The sequence below is a fragment of the Rhinolophus sinicus genome, linkage group LG12, assembly GCF_036562045.2.
Source record: "Rhinolophus sinicus isolate RSC01 linkage group LG12, ASM3656204v1, whole genome shotgun sequence".
In the NCBI taxonomy this organism is placed as follows: Eukaryota; Metazoa; Chordata; class Mammalia; order Chiroptera; family Rhinolophidae; genus Rhinolophus; species Rhinolophus sinicus.
In genome coordinates, this window is record NC_133761.1 from 36,604,411 (window position 1) to 36,628,710 (window position 24,300).

Consider the following 24,300-nt stretch of genomic DNA (forward strand, 5'->3'; position numbering starts at 1 on the left):
TGTCTTACCATAGTTGACCCCTATTGCCCATAAGCCTCACTAGGGATGTGCAATAGAAAGATCTCTAATCTTTAATAAATTCATCTGTATCTGTAATCCATCTTCAAGAAAGTTTAATTTTCTTCCCTAGGGCAAAGCAGAATTTGAAAAAGAGCCAGAGGGAGGGAGAAGTACTAGCTCCTCTCTTCTTCTATTTTCTATGGAAAAAAAATTAACTTTAGTTAAGAATAGTGAACTAAAAAGCTGGGCTAAAGCCCATTTGGAAACATAAAACTAAAGGTATGCTATAGGTTTGTCATTTCATGACTCCTATTTTGAGTTCAACTGTTCACTTTCTAGAATCAAGGTTTTCCAACAAAAATTTTTAAAGTACAAATTGTAATTCCCAGTGATTACTACTCTAAGAAGGGGCAATAAAAAATCTTAACTGACTACTTTTAAGTCCTTTTCATGAGTAAAACTAAAATGAGGACCAGGATCATTGGCAAAGTGGACTCTAACATACCATCCAAACCTACCAAAACCACTTTGCTCACTTTCTTTGTCAGTCTTAGTATTTGTTGTGGGAAACAAGGCTGGGCTACAAGGCTATTCTTTCAAATCAGACACACAACTTTAGGCACCATAAAACTAAAAGTTCTCCACCTGTAACTTTAAATGTAAAAGTTCTGCTTACAGAGTTTCTTACAAAATTTACTTAAAATGGGTAAACTCTGTACCTTCAAAAAAGGATATCAATAATAAGAAACCAACATCTATATACAGTGCTTTGCCTTTGGGTATAAACTATAACTTCTCACTTGATTCTCAATAGAAGCTTATGAATTGAGATAATTATTACCACTATTTTACAGGCCAATCTGACAATTTACCCCAAATCAAACAACTGGTAAATGATGGTGCCAGGATTCAAACTCAGTTCTGTCTGGCTTCCAAAATTTTTCAACTACACTACTGCATCCCCCTCATCACTCTTACCTGATAGTTGCCGGATCTCAAACAAATATGGACTTGACTATATGGAGTCAACTGTTGAGATGTACTATCAGAAGAAGGTACAAGAACATCACACGCTTGACAATAGCCAGCTAACCGCTTCTCATCTATGGTACAATGAAGAGATAATGAACCTATCTGTAAAGTAAAGAGGTATATATTACCTATCAATGTAACAGAAACAATAGTCTAGCACCCACTTAGTGCATTTGAACAGTATGAGAAAATGCTAAAAAAAATTCAGGGCTGGAGGAAACACAAAAAATATAAAGGTTAAGGCCCAATCCAGCCTGTGGCCTGTTTTTGTACAGCCCTTGAACTAACATAAAGGGACAAACAACAACAAATAAGGATATGCCAAAAACTGTGTAAGGTCCACAAAGCCTGAAATATCTACTATCTGGCCCTTTCCAAAAAAGTTTGCTGACTCCCAGTTTAGAGTTTTCAGGTCAACATACAAAAGGTAGATATTATTATAACTCTAAGTATTTATGACAATTGAGACATCGATTAACAAAGAGTGAACACTACTAAAAACAAACTTAAAATATTTAAAAATACATATACCTGGCAGAGATTTAGGGGGGGCGGGGGGGGGACAAACTAAATTTTCACTCAATTGGAAAGAAGTTTCTGTTCTTCTACCAGAACAGAAAAATTGTTTAAGACACAGTTTTTAAAAATTAAAGTTTTAAATCACTATACCTGAAATGCCGTAAAATTAGAAATCTGATGAGTTACCCAGGCAAAGTAAAATGGAGATTCCCCAATGGGTTTAGAGTAGATTTAAAGTAAGACTCTAGTGCATTTAATCAATTTCTCTGGTGAGGAAAGGAGAGACTGAAGAGGGAATTTTTCTAGGCACCAGGCATACAAAAACCTAGTTACGCACTTTAAATTTCAGTTGTCTGAACCATATAAAGAAAACTCCAAGTGCTAAACACATGAAAAAGTTTACCCTTACTAGGAATTAGAAAATGCAAACTTTTTAAAGATAGTATATTTCACATGTCAAATTGGCAATTAAAAAAAAAATCTTACAGAATTGTACACCTGAAATATATGTAACTGTACTAACAATTGTCACCCCAATAAACTTTAATTAAAAAATATATATCTTACTGTTGATTAGAGTACCCTGAAATAAAGTTACACGGAAAGTAATTCAGTTTCATATATTATACCGTGTTTCCCTGAAAATAAGACCTAGCCAGACAATCAGCTCTAATGTGTCTTTTGGAGCAAAAATTAATATAAGACCCGGGCTTATTTACTTATAGTAAAATAAGCCCGGGTCTTATATAATATAGGACCAGGTCTTACATTAATTTTTGCTCCAAAAGACGCATTAGAGCTGATTGTCCGGCTAGGTCTTATTTTCGGGGAAGCAGGGTAGCATTTAAAAAATGAATAACCAGGCAGCCGGTTGGCTCAGTTGGTTAGAGCAGTGCTCATAGCACCAAGGTCGCCAGTTTGATTCCCACATGAGCCAGGGAGCTGAGCCCTCCACAACTAGATTGAAAACAACAACTTGACTTGGAGCTGATGGGTCCTTGAAAAACACTATTTTCCAATAAAATTTAAAAAAAGAAAAAAGGAATAACCACTGGACATAGTAACTCTACTTGCAGGAATTTAACTTGAAACTATCTAAAATCCAAACAAAAATTTATGCTTGGAGATACTAATACTGCAGCTTTGTAATAAATAAAAACAGTAAACAACCTAAATGCCCAAACATTAGGGAAATGAAACAAATCACAGAACAGAATACATTTTAAATGTCTAGTCAAAGATTTAAGATACAAAATAATATATACAGAATGAGCTTAACTGTATAAAAACATAAAATAAAAACTGGAAGAAAATAAGCTCTAATGGCAAAAAGAGTTATTTCCAGGCAGTAGTAATACAGATTTTTAAAAATGTTTTCAGTACTTTCTTGAACTTTGAAAATTTACTACTACAATAAAAACTTGTTTATCAGAAAAATGAAAGCCAAAAATGTACAGATGTTGTAAAGGTCTGAATATTATATGCCGGTAATGAACGTATTTACCTCTGCAATTAGTTCTTTGGTTCTAAAAAATTTTTCTCTGGCATTTTCATAGACAGCTGAATTTGTAGAGCCTTGCTGGAAGTATGCTGCACCCAAATCATAACACACCTAAAATGGTAATGAACACCAATTTGCTTAGTAATTTTTCACATACTCAAGAGTTCACAAAACCAAAAATCATCTTTATCTCAGAAAAACACAGGTATATATACAGGGGGGAAAAACGCATTTTAATGAGTGGTGAAACAATCATTAACAATCAGTTTCTTAGTCACAAGCCACAGAAACCAACTATGACTGATACAAGAAGAAAATAGATTTACTATTAAGATTTCAAATGGCCTACAGAATTATTGGTAAGGCCAAAGCATCAGGCTTAGAAAACAAAAGGGGCAAGAGAGGCAAGCAGTCAGGACAAGAGCCACAACTGGTCTAATGAGATACCACTGCAGCTATTCCAACACTAGACTTCACAGCTCCTATCACCTACAGCCACCAGCACTAGACATTAAAAGCAGCAGCTACATACACTCTCAATCGTGCTGCGCCTGTAAACTAGATTTTACTGTCTCTGTTGCTGCTACTCACCATCACAATGGAGTCTCTATCATTCCCACTTCACTGACTTACTAGCTCCTGATGCACAGTCTAAATGTGTCTGTCACCTATGTGACAAGCTTGCCCTCAAGCAGGGTACGGCTAGAGAAAGCGAGTATTTGGAGTTTTCAGTTCTGTTACAGGAAGCAAGTTCTGCCTCCCACCAAGTCTCAGAAGGTAGAGAGTTCTTCAAACACAGAAGGGAACAGATTCTGGGGAATCTCTCCAAAAGCAGGGGGAACAAAGGGAGCAAATGTCTACTATAACAGGACTGGCCAGAGTAAAACATTAAGAAATTTGAATGACTATAAAATAATAGTACATTTCCAGTTATCTTTTTCTAACAGAATCTGTATATTTTTTCTAAGGACTTTCTTAAATTGATGCCTAGCTTCACCAAGTGCAGAACTCAAAGACTCAGACTGTTCAATTTGGCTATTTAATGGACAGGGATACTAAGGCTCAGAAAGTGTCATGTCTGCTTAAAAGCATATAACCAAGTACTAAGAGAGCCCAGGCTTGAACCCAGAGCCCTAGAGTCCTAATATCCCGTCTCAAGTTTATTCTACACATAGCTGACAGATCAGTCTTCTTGATCTGACTTTCTTAAAAGTCTTCAAATTATTCCTCCAAGTGAGAGAAAGTTCAAACCCCTTTGCCTGATCGCCGAGGATCTCAGAATCTGGACTAATTTCTCTCTTCAAACCTCTGTATTCTTCTCTGCTTCAATCATATCAGTCTCCTCAATTCCCCATTCACATCAGATCCTAAAAATAAACTTCATTCCACATCCCTTATTTCCATTTATACCAAACCAACCTTAGCCAACAGATACTTATTTCTCCTCCAAACTCCTAAGCTGTATAGTCTCTGGTACTCATTATGGAGCTACTCTTTACTGATATGCATTATAGGTATTATTCCATCCTGTTCAACAAATCAGAATTAATGCTTCTCAGCCTCTAGAATACTACTTTGCACTATTTAGTCTGCATTTAATGGCTGATTTTCATTCTAGAAAGTTTCCTCCTATCTAGAGTAAAGGGGTGTGCTAAAAAAGTAAGAAAAAAAAGTTTATATATATATATACATATATATAGATGTGTATATATACATATATATATATATATATATATATATATATATATAAAGAGACTGAGATTGATTGATTTATAGACACACAAACACACATACATATGCATACGTTATATATAGTTATATATAATTCCCCTTTCCAGGCAAAGACAGAGCTTAAGATTTCAAGAAGACATTTTCAAGTATGACTATACTAGCTGACTAGCCACTAAAATGAGTTAAATTCTGCAATTAAGAGGTGATTGATAGGTTAAAATAAAACAAAACACCTAATAATGAAGTAGCCTCAAGAACAGGTATACTTTTGGTTTTACTGGGGGAAAAAAATGTAAAGATTTTTCTTTTGAGTCAGATAAATTTTAGTAAAGAATGCACTTTAAATATTAACATGCCAGGAAATGAGTATTCCTACCAATTTGCCATTCAAAAAATAGGAATTATGACTCAGCTATGTAATTAAAAGAAAATTTGAGTTTACTTAGCACATCTAGATGTTTTATAAGAATTTTGTTTTGCAGGTTATATCACTCACTATACTGTGAAAATTGGAAGTGTTACCAGTAACTTTTAAACAGATTCTCAGCAATTATAAGATACTACAGTCCCAGAAAACCTCCTATATGCAAGTTTCATTAACAGTTTAAAGAGGTTACCAATTGTCTATGCCTCATTATTCCTACTCCTACTGTATTCTCCATCTCATCAGGTCTTAAAAAAGTGATTACCTTCAATTCTAGAACAAGCTAACCTGAAAAGACACCTCCTAACACTTTGTCATAGCTACTTCTGCCCTTTTTGGGAATGGGAAATAGTGAAGTAAAGAAGTCATGCTAACTCACAAAGAAAAAAGCGTATAGAAAATAAAAGACACTATCCTAGTGGCCTGCTTTAGGCAATCATCAATTATTTTTAAATTTCTGTTATACTCAAGGTTCTGCGCTAGAAAGTGAGGAAGATACAAAATATATTTTTTTAAAAAGAGAGCGAGAGACCTCCAAGTGTCTATAATCCAGCAGGGAAAAAGAAAACATGAATAAACATCTAACAACAAACATCAACTGAAAGCTGTCAAAGAAGTAGGGCCCAAGAGTTACCAAAAGTAGACAACCTTAAGATCCTTCAAACATGAGGTATTTTTTTCTAGGAGCCTACATTTTTCAAAGTCTAACACAATTAGTTGTTTGTTTTGTATGTGTGTGGGGGGTCTGATTAGATTTCTACTAATATAAATGAACTGTAAATCAGTTATGTATTCACTACATCCTCAGGATTTAAACTCTGTCTCCTAAATAGAACTGGGAAACAGTCTGTCTATTTGTCTATTTCAGAGACAAAAGTTCAAATGAAATTTCCCTTGCATGTCTTTTAGAAAAATTTCAAGTGAAGTCATACAAAATTCACAAATTAAATGCAATGCAGTTTTCTGTTTGTTTGGTTTTTATTTGTTAAGGATTTATTGTGAGCAAGCATGTATCCAACAGGATTCCCTTTAATCTCCTAAGAATCCTGTGAAGAAGATATTAAGACCCCCCATTTTTCAGATGAGAAAATTGAGGCATAGAAAGATGAAGTAAAAGCACATTAAAAATGGGATTTGAACCTAAGCCTCTTTCTATTTTGCAGTAACGCATATCAACTCATCCTAAGAATAACAGAATCCTGCAAAATATGATAATGCAATGCAGTTTTAATAGCATCTTAAGTCAAAATCAAAGAGACAAAAGGAGAAATAAATTCTAGTTAAAAACACTAGGATGATCTCATATAAGATTTTCCAAAAATTTGCCATGCACTGATTAAATACTGAAATAAATACCTGACACTGCATCTCCTCAGTTTTGATTTTCAATCCAGCAGCAGAACTCTCAGTTTCTCCATTTACCATGCCTGGCTCCATGGCCAATAAATCTAATGTTCTCATTGTGTGGACATAAAGATCCTTATTTAATTTAAGGGCTGCCTCTAGTACCAAAATAGAATCCGAAGCTTGTTCTTTGAGCTAAAAAATTCAATAAACAAATTATTAAAATACAAAAATGGCAGCAACAGACTATATTAACCAAAATACTATAGTTACAGGATACTTAGTAGCTTAGTGTACAAGACTATTAAAAAAAAATTCAACACAGGAGAAGTGCAATTAAATTTGTTGAAATAAAGTTATCTTAAATGTTTAAAAACTATAGTACGTTCCTATTGTGAAATTAGAAAATACAAATTGGAAAAGATTATCTTTTTTCTACAGAAAAGTTAATAAAGAAAAATGCTTTTAAGATTTGCTGTTCTGAAACTCATAGACACAGACAATGGTTTGGTGGTTGCCAGAGGGTAAGGGGGGTGGGGGGTGGGGGGTGGGAGATGAGGGTAAGGGGGATCGAATATATGGTGATGGAAGGAGAACTGACTCTGGGTGATGAACACACAATGGGATTTATAGATGATGTAATACAGAATTGTACACCTGAAATCTATGTAATTTTACTAACAATTGTCACCTCAATAAATTTAATAAAAAAAATAAATAAATAAATAATAAAATAAAATAAAACCTAAAAAAAAAAAAAAAAAAAGATTTGCTGTTCTGTTGATTTATGCAAGAAATGTTTGTATGCTTCAATGTGCCAGCCATTTAATAGGTACCAGGTAACAAAAATGCAGGTTTTTGCTTCCACATTCAAAATACTACAACATATTTGGTTCATATAGATGAAGACTGTTTCTTATCTTCCCTCTCCTCTCCTAGTCCCTGCATTTTACATGGTATCTCTGGCATATTGTAAGTATTAAATAAAGAATTAGAGATCATTTTTAAATTATGGAAACTCTTACATTTCTATTTTTACATTAACTAGATCAATAAAAAAATAACTGCTGCATTTTTCTGACTACAAAATTATAAAATGTTTATTTAGAACTTATGGAACATATAGAAGAATATAAAGATACCATTTATAAGAATAACTTCTCGTATCTGCTATAGTGTCATGAAATACTCAACAACAGAATTGGTGGTAAAGCACTCACTCTATCATCAACACTGAAAATCTGTACAATTTAAAATATTACCAAACTATGTTCTCACAGTGAAAACTTAAATGTCATTGTATCTACACCTTGCCAACTCTCATACCTAAGGTTAGGAAAAGCGTCTAACACACTCTGTGTCCCAGAAATGTTAAACTGATGTCGATACTCACCACTTTTAAAATATTTTCTGTTAACTCTTTCTCCTGTTGCATCTGATTCATACTAAAAGAGAAATAATTGAAGAGTATCAAATGTTACTCAAAAGACTGAAAATTCAAAACTTTTGTAAACGAGGTTGAATTTAAATAATGTTTTTAATGCTGTTTCTTCTCATGCTGAAAAAAACAAAAACTCAATTATAATCATGCTCAATTTATTTACTATTATTTTCTCATTTGCTTTGCATCAAAAAAAAAAAACCCTTCAACTTAAGAATGAAACTTAGATATTATGATGTACAATGTATGTGATGTACTATGTACAATGTCAGAGGGATAGACATCACTTTATGAGGGATGTAAATGTTTAATCAGTTTTATACACCTGAAACTAATTAAAAAAATTTTTTTTTAAAAAAGAATGAAACTTACTGGCAGCAAAAGCTCATTTATATAAGTTAAAAAACTCTCTCTCTAGCTCCAAATTTGGGTAAGTTGCTACCTGGAATTTAAAAATTAGGTTTACAACTCCACATATGATCAAACTTTTATAACTTTTGTACTCTAAAATATTTACATACATCAAAATAATTTTCCCACATACAGAACAAATGTTATCTTCAAGTAAATTTAATTAAATGAAAAAAATTTTCACACTTTGAAGGCCAGCTAATTCTTATTAAGATGAAAGGCACAATTCACAAAGTACTTTTCTTCTTTTTCAGAGCTCTCTACTCTAGCTATCCAAAGTACTACCTGATTCTCTCACCCTCTAATGCCTCCAAACCCACTTTCCAAAGCAGGCCTTCTGCCTTCCGATTTCTGCTCTACTCTTCTGTACCAGAGGTTATTAAAAACTTCAAAATTTTTTTTTTTTTTTTGATGAAAAAAGTGCCGAGTGAGTATCATATGTGCCAACTTACACACTTAACTGAGGAGGTCCAGGTTTTGCCTGTTTGACAGGAAAACTACTTTGAACAATTGTCCTAATTGCCCTGAAGAAAATACAAGAAAAAGAAAATTTAATACATTATAAATGTCACTTCAGTTATTTTTCAAGTACTCCTTGGAAAATTTGTATTATAAATTACCTGAAATTGTAATTAACATATAATAAAAACTTTCTAAATCATCCACATACTTTTTAATACAATGCTTCTCATTTATGCAGTCACAAGTTTTCTCCACCAGACTCACAGTTCCCAAGATCCTCTGTGAGAGCCCCTTAAAAACATCCTCTGAAAGCCAGAGTACAATTAAACAGAGGCTGTACAACACATTTTAGGTTTATGAAAAAATTTACCATCTATTGTAGAGCAGTATAGCCATGGCAGTGGTTGGAGGTAAAGTGGCCAGATCCATGTCTACATGCTTTGTCCCAGGAGGAACTTTACTGATGCATAGCAGTTCATTCAGCAGCATATTCAATACTGGAACAGACAAACTTAAAAGGAAGAAGCAAAAGGTACATGTCTGCATATTAGCTGCATAAGAAGCACAAATACACAATTCAGTATCTTCACTGACAATAATTACATTGTTGAAAGACTAAATCTACAAGGCCATTTTATTCATCTGTCTCAACTCACATGAAAATAACACATTTTAAAAGATTTTTACAACTTTTATTATGAAAAGAATTTAAATGTAGACAGAATATAATGAATCCCCATGCGCCCATCATCCAGCTTCAACAATTATCAACTGATGGCCAATCTTACCCTCTTCCCTCCTTCCCAAATTATTGTGAAGTAAATTCCAATATTAAATTATTTCTTCCCTAAGTACTTCAGAATAGGTCTCCCAAAAATTGACTCTTACCATATTCACAGTATTTTCACATCTAAAAATTTTTCAATTACTTATCATCAAATATCCAATCCATGTTCAATTTTCCAACTGTATCATAAACATACTTTTTTGTACATATTGCTATCTGTTCATATGCCTCTTGAGTCTATTATTGGATAGGTTCTCCTTCAGATTAAAGAATAAAACTTTTTTTAAATTGTAATATGTAATGCTGGAGAATGGGTGATGAAAAAGTGTTTAACTACTACTGAGTATAAACTAGTACAATGCTCTTGGAATGCAATCTGGCAATATGCAACATACGCCTTAAAAATGTTTATACCACCCAACCCAGCAATTTAATAATCTGAACTAAGGATATAACTAAAAATTAATATAAAATGTAAGGACAAAGATACTTAAGGCTGTGTGATTTATAAAAATAAACTAGAAAACAAAATGACTATCCATGAAGAAACAGTTAATAAACTATCCATACAATAGAATTATCTCCAAAAAATAAAATGGGGAAATGCTCGTGATACTCTATTGGTGGGGGGGGGGAAAGAAATCAAAACAGTATATAGGGTGTGCTCACAACTTTGTTTAAAAAATAAAGTTAAAGCAACAAAAACTACAAAAAATGTTAAAAACACTTCTCTCCCCTATTATTTCCTATTTTCTGAAGTTTTCTATAAGGTATTTCTTCTTAAATTGTGAGCGGAGTGAAGATTTAAAAAAATCCTTTTCTAAGCATAGCCTTGAAAGCATTTATTTGTAAACAAATAAGCAGTGATTCTAATAAGATATTTTATATAGTTTGGGAGACAGTGACTGATTTGTGACCAGTAAAATTAACTGAATTATTCAGTAGCAAATCATTCAAAATATTATGGAACATCCGTCATTAATTTTTATCCATTTAATTCAGATATGAAAAGGAAACAGAAACTTAAGTGTTTAGGTGTGGATTTTCTCTAGTCACCACATCAAATCATCATCGTCATCAACGCCTCATTATTGATAACATCAAGTATATACTTTTTTTCAAATTTATACTTTAAAAGGTGATTTAAATTCATCTAGTATTCAAGTACTTTCTTATAGCTTTTGAAAAATATTTGCATATTTTACCAAGAATGTAAAATAATTCTCATTTTAAGGGCTATTATATAAGCATATGTAGAAATAAACCAAAATAGATATACAGTACTTCAAAATAAATTTAATTTAAATCATGTATACCTTTTTTCTAATATGTCCAAGTCCCACTTCAAATGTGCAGCAACTTTAAGAGCAAGTAGTTTTAAAATACGATTTCTCTTGTTATCAGGTGGAGGTTGAACTTGGTTTTGTTCATTAACTGAAGGTTTGGAAGCTTGTTCCAAAAACTGAACTATAAGTTGAACTGGTGCAGGATCTAGGATTTAAAAGAAAGTAAATTCTCAAATTTAAATTTTAATTATGAAGATGGGAAAGGATTCACTGTATTCGTTTATGGCAACAAAAGGAATCCAAACAGCTGTGTAGTTACCACTAAGGAAAATGATTTATAAGTGTGCTTGCGAAATAAAGGGGAAGAGCAGGAAGGGTGGTAAGGAGGAAGGGAGAACAGATTCATGCAGAAGAAAGCACTTGACAGGGAAGAACAGAATGGTTACAGATTTCCAGTTCAGCAAATAACCAATGTCAATTAGAGGAAAGAGATGCTGTCTTTAGAAACGGTGGGACTTGCATCAACTCACCTCTCTACACCTGTTTCAGTCAATGCACAATAGAGATAATACCACCTACCTCATAGGATTATTGTGAAGACTGAATTAAATGAGATAACAGATGTGAAGCATTAAGCACAGTGTCTGGCAGGCAGAAAGCAATCAACAAATATCTGTCAAAAGCAATGAATTAAAAATATATAATACAGGTGGTAAAACTACCCAAGTACACTAACTTCTTGCACAGTAGTCTCCATCAGTTAAGGCCAGTCTATTAGACTGAACAAGCCAAACCTGGATTCAAACTTTATCAGCAGAATCCTATTCAAGGAACTTACCTTTTCATGCCAGTATGTACCTCTTTTCAGAAATGTCTGGAAAACCTCCTTCTCTAATAATTCATTAACTGGGAGATTGTTTTAATATAATGATCATCATTATACAATAACCATCTTGCAGATGCATAACATTTCCTGTTTTCAAAGATTTTCTCATTTTAATTTACTGCCCAACTTTGGAATATATAACTAAGTCAGTAAAATCCCCTCGCTGAAGAACAGTTAAATAAGAATCCAAGATATAACTAATTGGCGTCAGGATTAGCACCGTAAATTTCATCCCCATCTCCCCAAATTAATCACAGCCAAATGTTCTGCAAAGAGAAGGGTTCGAGCCAGCCTCCCCAACCCAAGCAATGTCACAAGACCACCTCGCAGTTGCTAAAACCCTAAAAGGGTGAAATGGGAAGGTCCTGTTTTGAGCTTTTCTTTGGCCCCCAACGTCGGAGCCCCAGCGCTAGGACTCTTAATGCTCCGCGACGGGGCCCGGCCAGAGCTTGGCTGTGGTCCGTGCCTCTTAGGCCGCAGCTTCGTAGCCCAGAAGGCGCGGTCGTGGGAGCCCAGCGGGCAGTGCCGGTGGCCGTGTCCCGCTCTCCTCCGGCTGCATGCGCCACGCTTACCCGGACAGGGCTTGCGCAGATGTTTCTCCAACAGCGACTCCTCCAGCAAGAACTCAAACCAGCAGGTCTGCGGCGGGGTGCAGGGCCGGCTGGAGGTGGCCGCCTCCCGGTCCGCCGCCTCCGCGCTCATCCTGCCCCCGCCGCTGGTACCCCCAGGGACGCTTCCCGGCTCCAACCTGACACTCGGACTCGGGAGCCGGGGCTGTGACCCACCGAACTACTAGAAGCAAAAAGGTTGCACTCGAAATGTCCCGGAAACCCACACAACCCAAAATGGCGGCGCGGCTCTGCTGTAAGGGCTCTTGGATCCGCCTTCCTGCGCACCGCCGCTCCTCCGGCCAATCGTGGTTTGAGTTGGAGATAGAGAGGGCAGGACCGTTCCCCACACCACGCCTCCTCCGGTTACCATAGGAGATGATTGGGGGAATGCTGGGTCCTCGTTGGCTTTCGCGTTTCCCCTGAGAATTTCTCTGTTCGGGAAAGAAACAACCTCATCTAGGTTTGCAGTGGGTCTCAATGTCTTCGTAAAAGACGATGAACACTACAGGTTGAAACTGTGAGCCAGTTTGTCTTCGGTGCTTTCAATTTCCCCGTTTCCAATTCTGAAATTTCTTTTCTAATTCTGAAATTTCCTCCCACCTAGGTCCTCTGGGCAGATACTCCCCTTACCGTCTTGGGCACTAGTGTCCTAACCGTCCCCTCCCCCTCAACAGACGACAAACTAGTGAGATCCAGGCTTTCTGTTACTTCTCAGGACTCTCAATATTTAGCGCCTAATTAATTTTCCTGATATCCCCGCTGGAGGTATTGTTCACCTCATTTTACATTTAGCTACATTCGGTAATGTTCTTATGTGGGGTTTTTTCTTTTTCTTTTTTTGCAGTTTTCTAGTTTTGTTTTTTATTATTAGTTTCAGGTGCACAAAGCAACATAATAGTTAAATATTTACACCCCTCACAAGTGATAATCCCCCTCCCCCAAGCTACTATGCCTCTGACATCTTATGTAACTGTTACAACACCATTGACTATCTTCCTTATGCCATACTCCACCTCCCGTGACTATATATATACATACATATATATATATATATATATATATATATATATATATATATATATATATATTTTTTTTTTTTTTTTTAATTTTATTTTTTTTTTCCTTGTAGTTGACATACAGTATTATTCTACTTCAGCTTCAGTTGTACAGCACACAGGTCAGGCATCTACACAGTCTATGAAGTGATCCCCTTGATAAGTCCAGTGCCCATGTGGCACCTTACATAATCTTGACAACATTGTTGATTATATTCCCCATGCTGTATTTCATATCCCCATGACTATACTGCATCTACTAATTTGCTCTTTCTAATCCCTTCACTTCCCCCATCCCCTCCCCCCTCCTAGCTAGCAACCAAGAGTTTTTTTTCCTATATCTGAGTCTATTTCTGTTTTGTTTGCTCATTTATTCTGTCCTTTAGATTCCACATATAAGTGAGATCATATGGTATTTGTCTTTCTCAGTGTGACTTATTTCACTTAGCATAATATTCTCAAGGTCCTACCATGTGGTTGCAATGGTAAGATTTCATTCTTTTTTCTAATCAGAGAAATGCAAATAAAAACCACAATGAGATACCACCTCACTTCTGTCAGAATGGCAATCTTCAATAAATCAACAAAAAACAAGTGCTGGCGAAGATGTGGAGAAAAGGGAAACCTAGTGCACTATTGGTGGGATAGCAGAATGGTGCAGCCACTATGGAGAACAGTATGGAAGTATCTCAAAAAATTGAAAATGGAACTACCTTATGACCCAGGAAGTACACTCCTGGGTATCTATCCAAAGAAATCCAAAACACTAATTTGAAAAAACATATGCATACCTGTGTTTATTGCAGCACTATTCACAATAGCCAAGATATAGAAACAACCAAAATGTCCATGGATAGACAATTGGATAAAGAAACTGTAGTACATTTATGCAATAGAGCATTACTTGGCTATAAAAAAAGAATGAAATCTTACCATTTGTTCTTGTTTTTTTTAATTAACAAACAATTAAAATGGAAAAAATGTATTCATAAATGATTCACACACTAGTGCAAACTCCAGGTTAAGCTTCTTAACCTCTATGAACCTTAGTTTTCACATTTATAAAACAGGAATAGGGGCCGGCCTGGTGGCTCAGGTTGTTAGAGCTCCATGCTTCTAACTCGGAAGGCTGCCAGGTTCGATTCCCACATGGGCCAGTGGGCTCTCAACCACAAGGTTGCCAGTTCAATTCCTCGACTCCCACAAGAGACGTGGGCTGCGCCCCCTGCAACTAGCAATGGCAACTGGACCTGGAGCTGATCTGCACCCTCCACAACTAAGATTGAAAGGACAACAACTTGACCTAGAAAAAAGTCCTGGAAGTAAACACTGTTCCCCAATAAACTGTTCCCCAATAAACTCCTGTACCCCTTCCCCAATAAAAAAAAAAAAAACAGGAATAATAATGCCTAATCTTAGGATTGATAAAAGAATTAGAAGCATCAATACATAATTGTTAGCTAACATCATATAGCGCTTTTAAATTTGCAAATTATTTTCATATACATGATTCTAATTTTCTCTTATAAACAACCCTATCATACACCTTTTAACCAATGAAGGAACTAAGATTCCAGAGTCATGATTTGCCCAAGGTTTCCCAACAAACAAGGGGCTGAGCCAGCATTTTGGTGAACTTCCCACTGTACCCAACCTGCTTCCAATATTGGATAGAGAGGAGATCTGATGGCTATGGTCTTTTCCAGAATGAAGAGGGAAGGCTTTGAAAAGTTTTAGGAAAGATAAATGGGAATAGCTCCTCCATAAAAGAAAGTAAATCGAATGCTTCAATAGCAACAATTGCCTTGTTATTCTCTTTCTGCACAATCACTTTTCTGGGCTCTGTGCTGCCTCTCCCCACTTTTTCATTTTGGTGTTCCCTGATGTCCTGTTCTTAATCCTCTTCTCACTGTAAGAACCACCCCTGGTCACTCTTCCCACTCTTGCAATTCTAGTTCTTGTGCACACCTAATGTCCAAACACTCAGTGTCCACTGGACATTTCCATTTTGAACCTCACAGGTGGTGCACAGTCAATGTTTCCAATGTGAATTTTAAACCTGTCACTTAGCTATGTCCTATCCTAATAGAGGGCAGACACAGATCATCCACCCTGTCACTGGAGTCAGAAATATGGAAATCATTTTTTCTCCCTTCATTTTTTATGCCTAACTGGTGAATAAAACATGCCAAATCTTCCATGAAAATAATCTCCCTATTGGTATTTATTAGTTTAGGCCCTCATGATTTTATTAGCATAATACATGATTTCCAAACTGTGTTCTTTAGAGTCTGAGGGGTTTCTTGGAGCTCCTTTAGAGAAGAAAAAATAGCTCTGTGGTGTGTGTGTGTGTGTGTGTGTGTGTGTGTGTGTGTGTGTGTGTGTTACAGCATATATAGTCCCTGTCCTCACAGAGTTCACAGTGTAATGGGAAAGCCAGCCATTAAATATAAATCCCAGAGTTGCTAAATCCTAACAAAGAGGAAGTCCCAAAGTTGCTAAGTCCTAACCAGATATTATATTTAGTAAAGAGACAACCTAGTTTGAGGAACAAAGGAACATGGAAGTGATGAGTGTGGAAGTCTCAAGCAGAAATCTGCAGTAAGTAGAAGTTATGTTAGGTAAGGGGGACAGGAAAAGCTGCTGGGGTCAGAGTGTGTCAGGGGAAAGCATACAAAGAATTTATGACATTTGTATACAGGCCTAAAGAAGGACATGTTAGAGAAATCAAAATAATTCTAATACAACCAGACCGTGGTGAGAAAGGAATAGAATGGTATGGGGAAAAAATGGAGAGGTTGGTAGAGGCTAAATTATCTAAAGCCAAATAGGCCATGTTAAGATTTTGGACTTGATTTTTTTTTTTATTAAATCCATTATTGCTGCAATATAGAGAATAGGTTAGAGAAGTTAAAAGGTTTCCACATGTTCCAGAAAAGAGGCCTATACACTGAAGCCAGTGAGTCAGAGAGAGAGAAGACAAGAAGAAGTAGGAGAGGGGTTAATTCTGCAAAGCTTATACATCATGGTGATGATTTGGAAATTTATTCTAAAAGCAATAGGAAGCCATTGGAAAGATTTTAAGAGGGCATGCCATGATAAGTTTGATCTTTTAAACAGATTATGCTGACTCATGTATAAAGAATGGATTGGACTATGTTAAGAGTGCAGGTGAGAAAAAAACAGAAAATAAAATAGCAGAAAAGAAAAAAAAAGAGAGGAGGTGGGGTTAAGGGGGATTTTTTTTTCTTTCACATTCTTATTTTTCTTGTTTAGTAAAAAGATCTAAATATGTTTAAATATTGATGGTAAAGATGCAGTAAAAAGGGAAAAGTCGAAGACACAGGAATGTAAGGAGATGATTTATGAAGGCAGGATGCCTGAGAAATGCACTGGTGCAGAACTGCTATTGATGAAAGACATGTCTTCCACTGGAGTAGGAAGAAAGGAGGCATCTGGACTCAAAAGGGTTTTTAGCTTAGCTGGTGGGTAGTTGAGGTTTCCCTTCAGATGGCTTCTATTTCTTCTGAGATAACTACTCTTTCTCTAACGACACACAGCCCGGAAGAAAGGGGGGGGAGAAGAAAGGAAGGAAGGAATGTATATAATTGTGAGGGTCTTCCTCCCCAAATCTTTAAATAGAGGTTTAATAACAAAGTGAAAGATAAAGGGGAGTAATCCAAAATGTGCTCAGGTAAACCCCAACGAGGGGAGCTTCCTTATATTAGTTAAGACGGATAACAAATAATCATTTTTATTAGCTACTAATGTAATATTATGACAAGGTGGTTCTCAAATATGAGAATTTTTACAACTCTGTCCATTGATAACAAGATGGAAAAATCACAGTCAATTAAAAATACCACAGTACATAAAATTCATATCCATTCACTGTAGTCCATACAGATAAACATGTTCAAAAGACTATAATAATCCTATATGTCATTAAGGTTTAAGAAATCAGTACAGATTAACTTTACATTTTGACATAAATGTTTATGTCACATACAAAAAAGTAAGTTTTTTTAACACTAAGGAAGAGTTGATGATTCCACTACCATCTAACATAATAACATTATACAATTTCAATAGACTCCTAGGTACTTTATTTAGACTCAAAGATGTCCCACCATAAAAATGCTATAGGGCTGAACTTGCCTTTTCAGATGGGTACTTGAAAGTTCTCAAAGATCTTCAAGTTTACAAAACTTACAGTCCCATTCTTTGAGGTAGTCAGGTAAGTATTCATCAACACTGAAGGAATCTAATAAACTCAAGCTTCCAGCCAGGGGCCATTGTTTCTCTGAGCAGTACATGTGGAGGGTGTCTGCCAGGAGACACTGCAAATCACCATCTGCTTTGCTCTGATGCAAGAGACATATTTTGTGAAGTCTGGAACTTTGTAGCCATATTAGCTTTCCCAGGTTTGGGGTGTTTGTCTCCTGTCAGCGGCACACATTTCTCTCTCAGTATGCAGCAATCCTGGTGTGAGTGTTCTCAGAAAGGTGCCCCCGGAATGTCTAAAAACAGGCTTTTTAACTTGTCTGCATAATAGGCTTTCAGCAATAACAAAGGCTGGGGAAACATTTCCATTTTAAATGTAATACACTTACAAAGATTGCATCAGGAAAGTGAAAAGTGAACCCACACAGTGAGAGAAAATATTTGCAAATCATATATCTGATAAAACAATTAAACACAATGTATAAAGAACTCATAACTCAACAATAAAATGACATGTAACAAAAATGAAAAATGGGTAAGGGATAGAATAGACAGTTCTTCAAAGACGATATACAAACGGCCTCATGAAAAGATGTTCAACATCATTAGTCATTAAAAGAAAGGCAAACAAAAACTGCATGAGATACTGCTTCACATCCACAAAAATGGCTATGATCAAAAAGACAGTAAGTGTTGGGAAGGATATGGAGAAATTGGAATCCTTATATACGTAAAATGTAAAATAGTGCACCATTTCTGGTCAAGATGGCAAAGTAGGTAAATGCTGTGCTTACCTTCTCACGACCACACAAAATTACAACTAAACAACAAACTAACCATCATTGAGAATCGCCTAAAATCTTGCTGAATCAAAGCCCTATAACTAAGCCACCTCAAGATGAGTGGGAGGGGCAGAGAGGCAGAATGGGCTGGTCCCACACCTGTGTGTGACCGTTAAAAATTGGGAGGGATATCTCAGCTGTGGAGGTCCACCCCGAGGAGCGAGGAGTTCAGCCTCTCCTTAGCCCAAAATTTCAGTGCTGGAAAGAGAAGTCTCCATACTTTCTGGTTGTGAAAACCAGTGGAAATTGTGACTGAGTGAGACAGAGGGCAGCTGAAGTTCCAGGCGCTCCTCTTAAAGGAACCAGCACAGACTTACTGACTGACGGAATCACTGGCTCTGAGCTCCAGCACTGGGGCAGCAACTGGAGAGGTGGCAGGAACATATGGGGGTGGGGGAGTGGGACTTAGTTGTCTGGCTTCAGGATAGGGCCTGGAGAGGCAGCTTTATCCTGGACAGAGGAGCCACTAGACACCATTATTTCTTTGTTGAGCCCTCCCCTTTCCCTGCATGTAGACACAGGTGCCACCATATCTGAGTCTCTGCCATTCGTTCACTGTACCCTGGTGATTCAAGACCTTGCCCAGACCAACTTTTGGGCACACCCAAACCACTTCCACTGGCTTTTTCATACAAACCACCTGCTTTGGCTCATGCTGCTCATGCTAGGGTCTCTCAAAGGTTTGCAGAATAAGACAAGCAGCATCTGGCTGGAGCATGTCCGGTACCTCGAACTGAGCAGCCCTAACCCTGGCACAAGTGGCAGCCCATCTTGGTTCCTGGCTTGGCCTCTCGAGGTACTTCCAAGCATGGCACGGGCAGTGGCTATCTGTTAGTTGCTTTGTGGTTTCTGTTGGGTGGGCCTGAGTGGGACATGGGCTCCAGCTACACCTGACCTGCAGAGGGTTCCGTCCCAGTCCCAGGTAGCCCTGGGGCTGGTGCCCCCAGTGGCCAACTTCTAAACTAGCTGGAGCATCATCCAGCTGCCTCCAAAAATGACACATCCAAAGGGCAGACTGGGCAGGCACTAGAGCCCTGCTGAGGCAGATCTTGCTCTGTGGGGTAAGCCCCTGCACTACAATTCCTCCACTGTAGTCAAGGCCAGTCCTCACAACCAGTGAGCCCAAGGGTCAGTCCCTCCCATTGACGTGCAATTATCAGCCAAAGCTTAACTACAAGAGGAGAGCACATACAACCCACACAAGAACATACCTGGAGTGCATGGCTCAAGTGACCAGGAAGATTGTGCCACTGAGCCCCACAGGACACGTACTATATAAGGCCACTCTACTTAGACCGGGAGACATAGCAGTTCTACCTAATACATAGAAACAAACACAAGGAGGCAGCCAAAATGGGGAGACAAAGAAACATGTCCCAAATAAAAGAACAGAACAAATATCCAGAAAATGGAGACAAGTAATCTACCAGAAGCAGAGTTCCAAATACTGGTTATAGGGATGCTCAATGATCTCAGGGAGAACTTCAACAAACAAATAGGAAACATAAAAATTGAGCTAGAAAACATAAAAAAGAACTAGTCAGAAATAAAGAATACAATAAAGAAAATGAAGACTACATTACAGGGAATCAACAGTAGAGTAGATGAAACAGAGAATAGAAACAGCAATTTAGAAGATAAGGTAGCAGAAAACACCTAATTAGAACAGCAAAAAAGAATCCAAAAAAATGAGGAAAGTTTAAGGGACCTCTGGGACAATATCAAGCGTACCAGCATTCGCATCATAGGGGTACCAGAAGGAGAAGAGAGAGAGCACTGAATTAAAAAACCTATTTAAAGAAATAATGACAGAAAACTTCCCCAACCTGGAGAAATAGATATACAAGCCCAGGAAGTGCACAGAGAGTACCAAACAAAATGAACCCAAAAGGCCAACACCAAGACACATCATAATTAAAATGCCAAAGTTAAGGACAAAGAGAGAATCTGAAAAGCAGCAAAAGAAAAGCAGTTATTTACCTACAAGAGAGCTCCCACAAGACTGTCAGCTGATTTCTCAACAGAAACTTTGCAGGCCAGAAACGATTGGCACAAAATATTCAACATGATGAAAAGCAAGGATCTACAACCAAGATTACTCTACCCAGCAAGACTAGCTTACACCTTGACCTTGGTGTTTTAAAGTCAAAAAACAGATATCGCTCCTCTGCCTTTTGGCTAAGATCAAGTGTAAAGTCAAAGAACAGATAAAGAGCTTCCCAGACAAGGAAAAGCTAAAGGAGTTCATCACCACCAAACCAGTATTACAAGGAATCTTAGAGGGACTTCTTTAAGAGGAAAATCAAATTAAAAATATGAATAATAAAATGGCAATAACTACATACCTATCAACAATTACTTTCAATGGAAATGGATTAAATGCTCCAATCAAAAGAAGGGGAGCTGAATGGATAAGAAAACAAGACCTTTCCATATGCTGCCTACAAGAGACTCACTTCATATCGAAAGACACACAGACTGAAAGTAAAGGGAGGGAAAAAGATATTTCATGAAAATGGAAATAATCAAACAAACAAAAACTGGGGTAGCAGTACTTATACCAGACAAAATATACTTTATAACAAGAGACAAAGACCTAGTAATTTCACTTCTGGGTATTTATCTGAACAAACTCAAAATACTTCCAGAGGACGTGCTCATCCATATGTTCATTGCAGCATTATTTACATAAACCAAGATATGAAGGCCACCTGGGTGTCCCTGAATGGATGAATGGATAAAGAGGAGGTGGTACATATATATAATAGCATATTACTCAGTAGTAAAAAAAAAAAAAATGAAATCTTGTCATCTGTGACAGCATGGATGGACCTAGAGGGCATTGTGCTAAGTGTAGTAAGTCAAACAACGAAAGACAAATGTCATATTTTTTAATTTATAAGTGGAATCTAAAGAACAAAATAAACAAACAAACAAAACAGAAAGAAAGTCATAGATACAGAGAACATTTTGAAGGTTGCCAGATTGAGGGGTCAGCTGTTAGGGGTGGGTGAAAAAGGGGAAAAGATTAAGAAGTACAAACTGGTTGTTACACAGTAGTCATGGAGATATAGAGTATAGCATAAGGAATATAGTCAGTAATATTGTATTAACTATGTATTGTATCATATGTGTACTAGATCTATCAGGGTGATAGATGGGAGAGTGTTGGGGGCAGGGTATAAAAGGTGAAGGGATTAAGAAATACAAATTGGTAGTTACAAAATAGTCATGGGGATGTAATGTAAAGTATAGGGAATATAATCAATAATACGGTAATAACTATGTATAGTGCCAGATAAGTACTAGTCAGGGGGATCGTTTCCTAAATTATATAAATGTCTAACCACTATGCTGTACACCTGAAACTAATATAAAATAATGTTGAATGTCAACTCTAATTGAAAAATTAAAAAGGGGGGGAAGATAAAGAAGAATAAGAGGTTCAAAGTTCCAGATATAAAACAAATAAGTCTTGGGGATGTAACATATAGCATAGAAATATAGTCAATAATATTATGATAATATGGTAGTGTCAGATGGTTGCTGAACTTATCATGATAATTACTTTTTTCACATACGGAATATAATCAATAACGTGGTAATAACTGTATAGTGTCAGGTAGGTACTGTTGAATAACTATGATGTACACCTTAAACTAATATAATATTATATATTAGCTATATTTTAATAAGAATCTTTCTTAAAAAATGGTGCAGTCACTTTGAAAAACAGTTTGGCAGTTTCCCCAAATGTTAATCATAGAATTACCAGATGATTCAGCAATTCCCCTTCTAGGTATCTATCCAGGAGAACTGAAAACACATCCATATGTAAGAATTAGGGCATGAATGTTTATAGCAGCAATATTTGCAAAAGATAAAAAGTGGAAATAGAAACTAATTTTCAACAAAAGGGTCAAGAATATAAAATGGAGAAAGGAAAGTCTCTTCAATAAATGGTGTTGGAAAAACTAGACGGCCACATGCAAAAGAATGAAACTAGACTGCTATCTTATACCACACACAAAAATTAACTCAAAATGGATTAAACACTTGAATGTAAGACCTGAAACAATAAAATACATAGAAGAAAACATAGGCAGTAAACATATGGGCCTTGATCTCAGAGGTGTTTTTGTGAACTGGCCTCAAAGGCAAGGGAAACAAAAGCAAAAATAAATGAATTGGGACTACATCAAACTAAAAAGCTTTCGCACAGCAAGAGAAACCATCAACAAAACAAAAAGACAACCAACTGAATGGAAGAAGCTATTTGAAAACAATACTTCCAGTAAGAGGCTAATACCTAAAATATATAAAGAACTCATACAACTCAACAACAAAAAGCAAACAATGTAATTAAAAAATGTTCAGAGGATGTGAATAGACATTTTCCCAAGAAGAACATACAGATGATCAACAGACACATAAAAAGATGTTCAACATCACTGGTTACTAATAGAGAAATGCAAATCCAGACCTCAATGAGATATAACTTCACACCTGTTAGAATGTCTATTATGAAAAAGAAAAGAAATGGTAAGTGTTGGAGAGTATGTGGCAAAAAAGGAACCTTCACACAGTTGGTGGGACTGTAAATTGGTGCAGGCACTATGGAAAACAGTATGGATGTTCCTCAAAAAATTAAGACTAGAACTACCATATGATCCAGCAATACCTCTTCTGGTTATTTACCGCCAAAATATAACAATACTTATCTGTAAAGATATATGTACCCCACCCTGTTCACTGCAATATTATTCCCAATCATCAAGATATGGAAACAATCTAAGTGTCCATCAATGGGTAATTGGATAAAGATGTTTTATATATGTGTGTGTGTGTGTGTGTGTGTGTGTGTGTGTATTGCAATACTACTTAGTCATAAAAGAGATGAAATATTGCCATTTACAACAACATGGATGAATTTTGAGATTATTATGCTAAGTGAAATAAGTCAGATGGAAAAGGACAAAAACTATATGATTTTACTCATATGTGGAATATGAAACAAAAATAACAATAAACTAACAAAACAAACAAGAACAAACTCATAGATACAGACAACAGAATGGTGGTTGTCAGAGGGAAAGGGGGTTGGGAGGAGGGTGAAGTGGTTAAAGGGGGTCAAATATATGATAATGGAAATAAATTAGACTTCAGGTGATGAGCATGCAATAGAGTACACAGATGTCAATTTATAATCTTGTACACCTGAAAATTATATAATGTTATTAACCAATGTAACCCCAATAAATTTAATATTTAAAAAATGGACACTCAAGTGTCCATCACCTGGCAAATAGATAAACAAAATATGGTATATCCATTGTATTAGTTTCATGTGGCTGCTGTAACAAATTACTACAAACTTGGTGGTTTAAAGCAATAGAAATTTAACCTCTCATAGTTCTGGAGGCCAGAAGTCTGAAATCAAGGTTTTAGCACGGCTGCTGTACTCCCTCCAGAGGTTCTAGTAGAGAATCATTCCTTATCCCTTACAATTTCTGATGGCTGTGCCATTCCTCTTCGGCTTGTGCCACATTACTCCTAATGTCTGCCTTCATCTTCACATGGCCCTATGCCTGTCAAATCTCCCCTGTATATCTCTTATAAGACAACTTCTCATTGATTTAGAGCCCTCCTCTCCAAATAAACCATAATGATCTTTTCATGTCAATATCCTTAACTTATTACTTATACAAAGACACTTTTTCAAATAAAGTAACATTCACAGCTTC

The 24,300-nt window shown here is 36.5% G+C and overlaps 1 protein-coding gene across 2 annotated transcripts in view; it reads right to left on the reverse strand.

Annotated features, from left to right (window-relative positions):
* INTS8 (integrator complex subunit 8) overlaps window positions 1-12,684 on the reverse strand; it is a 48,183-nt gene extending 35,499 nt beyond the window's left edge. The window contains exons 1-9 of one of the 2 annotated variants that reach the window (XM_074316844.1): window positions 12,397-12,661; window positions 11,518-11,611; window positions 10,969-11,143; window positions 9,236-9,376; window positions 8,856-8,927; window positions 7,945-7,996; window positions 6,564-6,746; window positions 3,056-3,163; window positions 979-1,134 (exon numbers count right to left, since the gene is read on the reverse strand). In XM_074316844.1, the coding sequence (XP_074172945.1) occupies window positions 979-1,134; window positions 3,056-3,163; window positions 6,564-6,746; window positions 7,945-7,996; window positions 8,856-8,927; window positions 9,236-9,354 (690 nt within the window). In that variant the 5' untranslated portion in view covers window positions 9,355-9,376; window positions 10,969-11,143; window positions 11,518-11,611; window positions 12,397-12,661. Of the gene's footprint in view, window positions 1-978; window positions 1,135-3,055; window positions 3,164-6,563; window positions 6,747-7,944; window positions 7,997-8,855; window positions 8,928-9,235; window positions 9,377-10,968; window positions 11,144-11,517; window positions 11,612-12,396 lie in introns of both variants that reach the window. The other variant, XM_019713349.2, reaches the window with a different exon arrangement.
* Window positions 12,685-24,300: the final 11,616 nt, after the last annotated feature.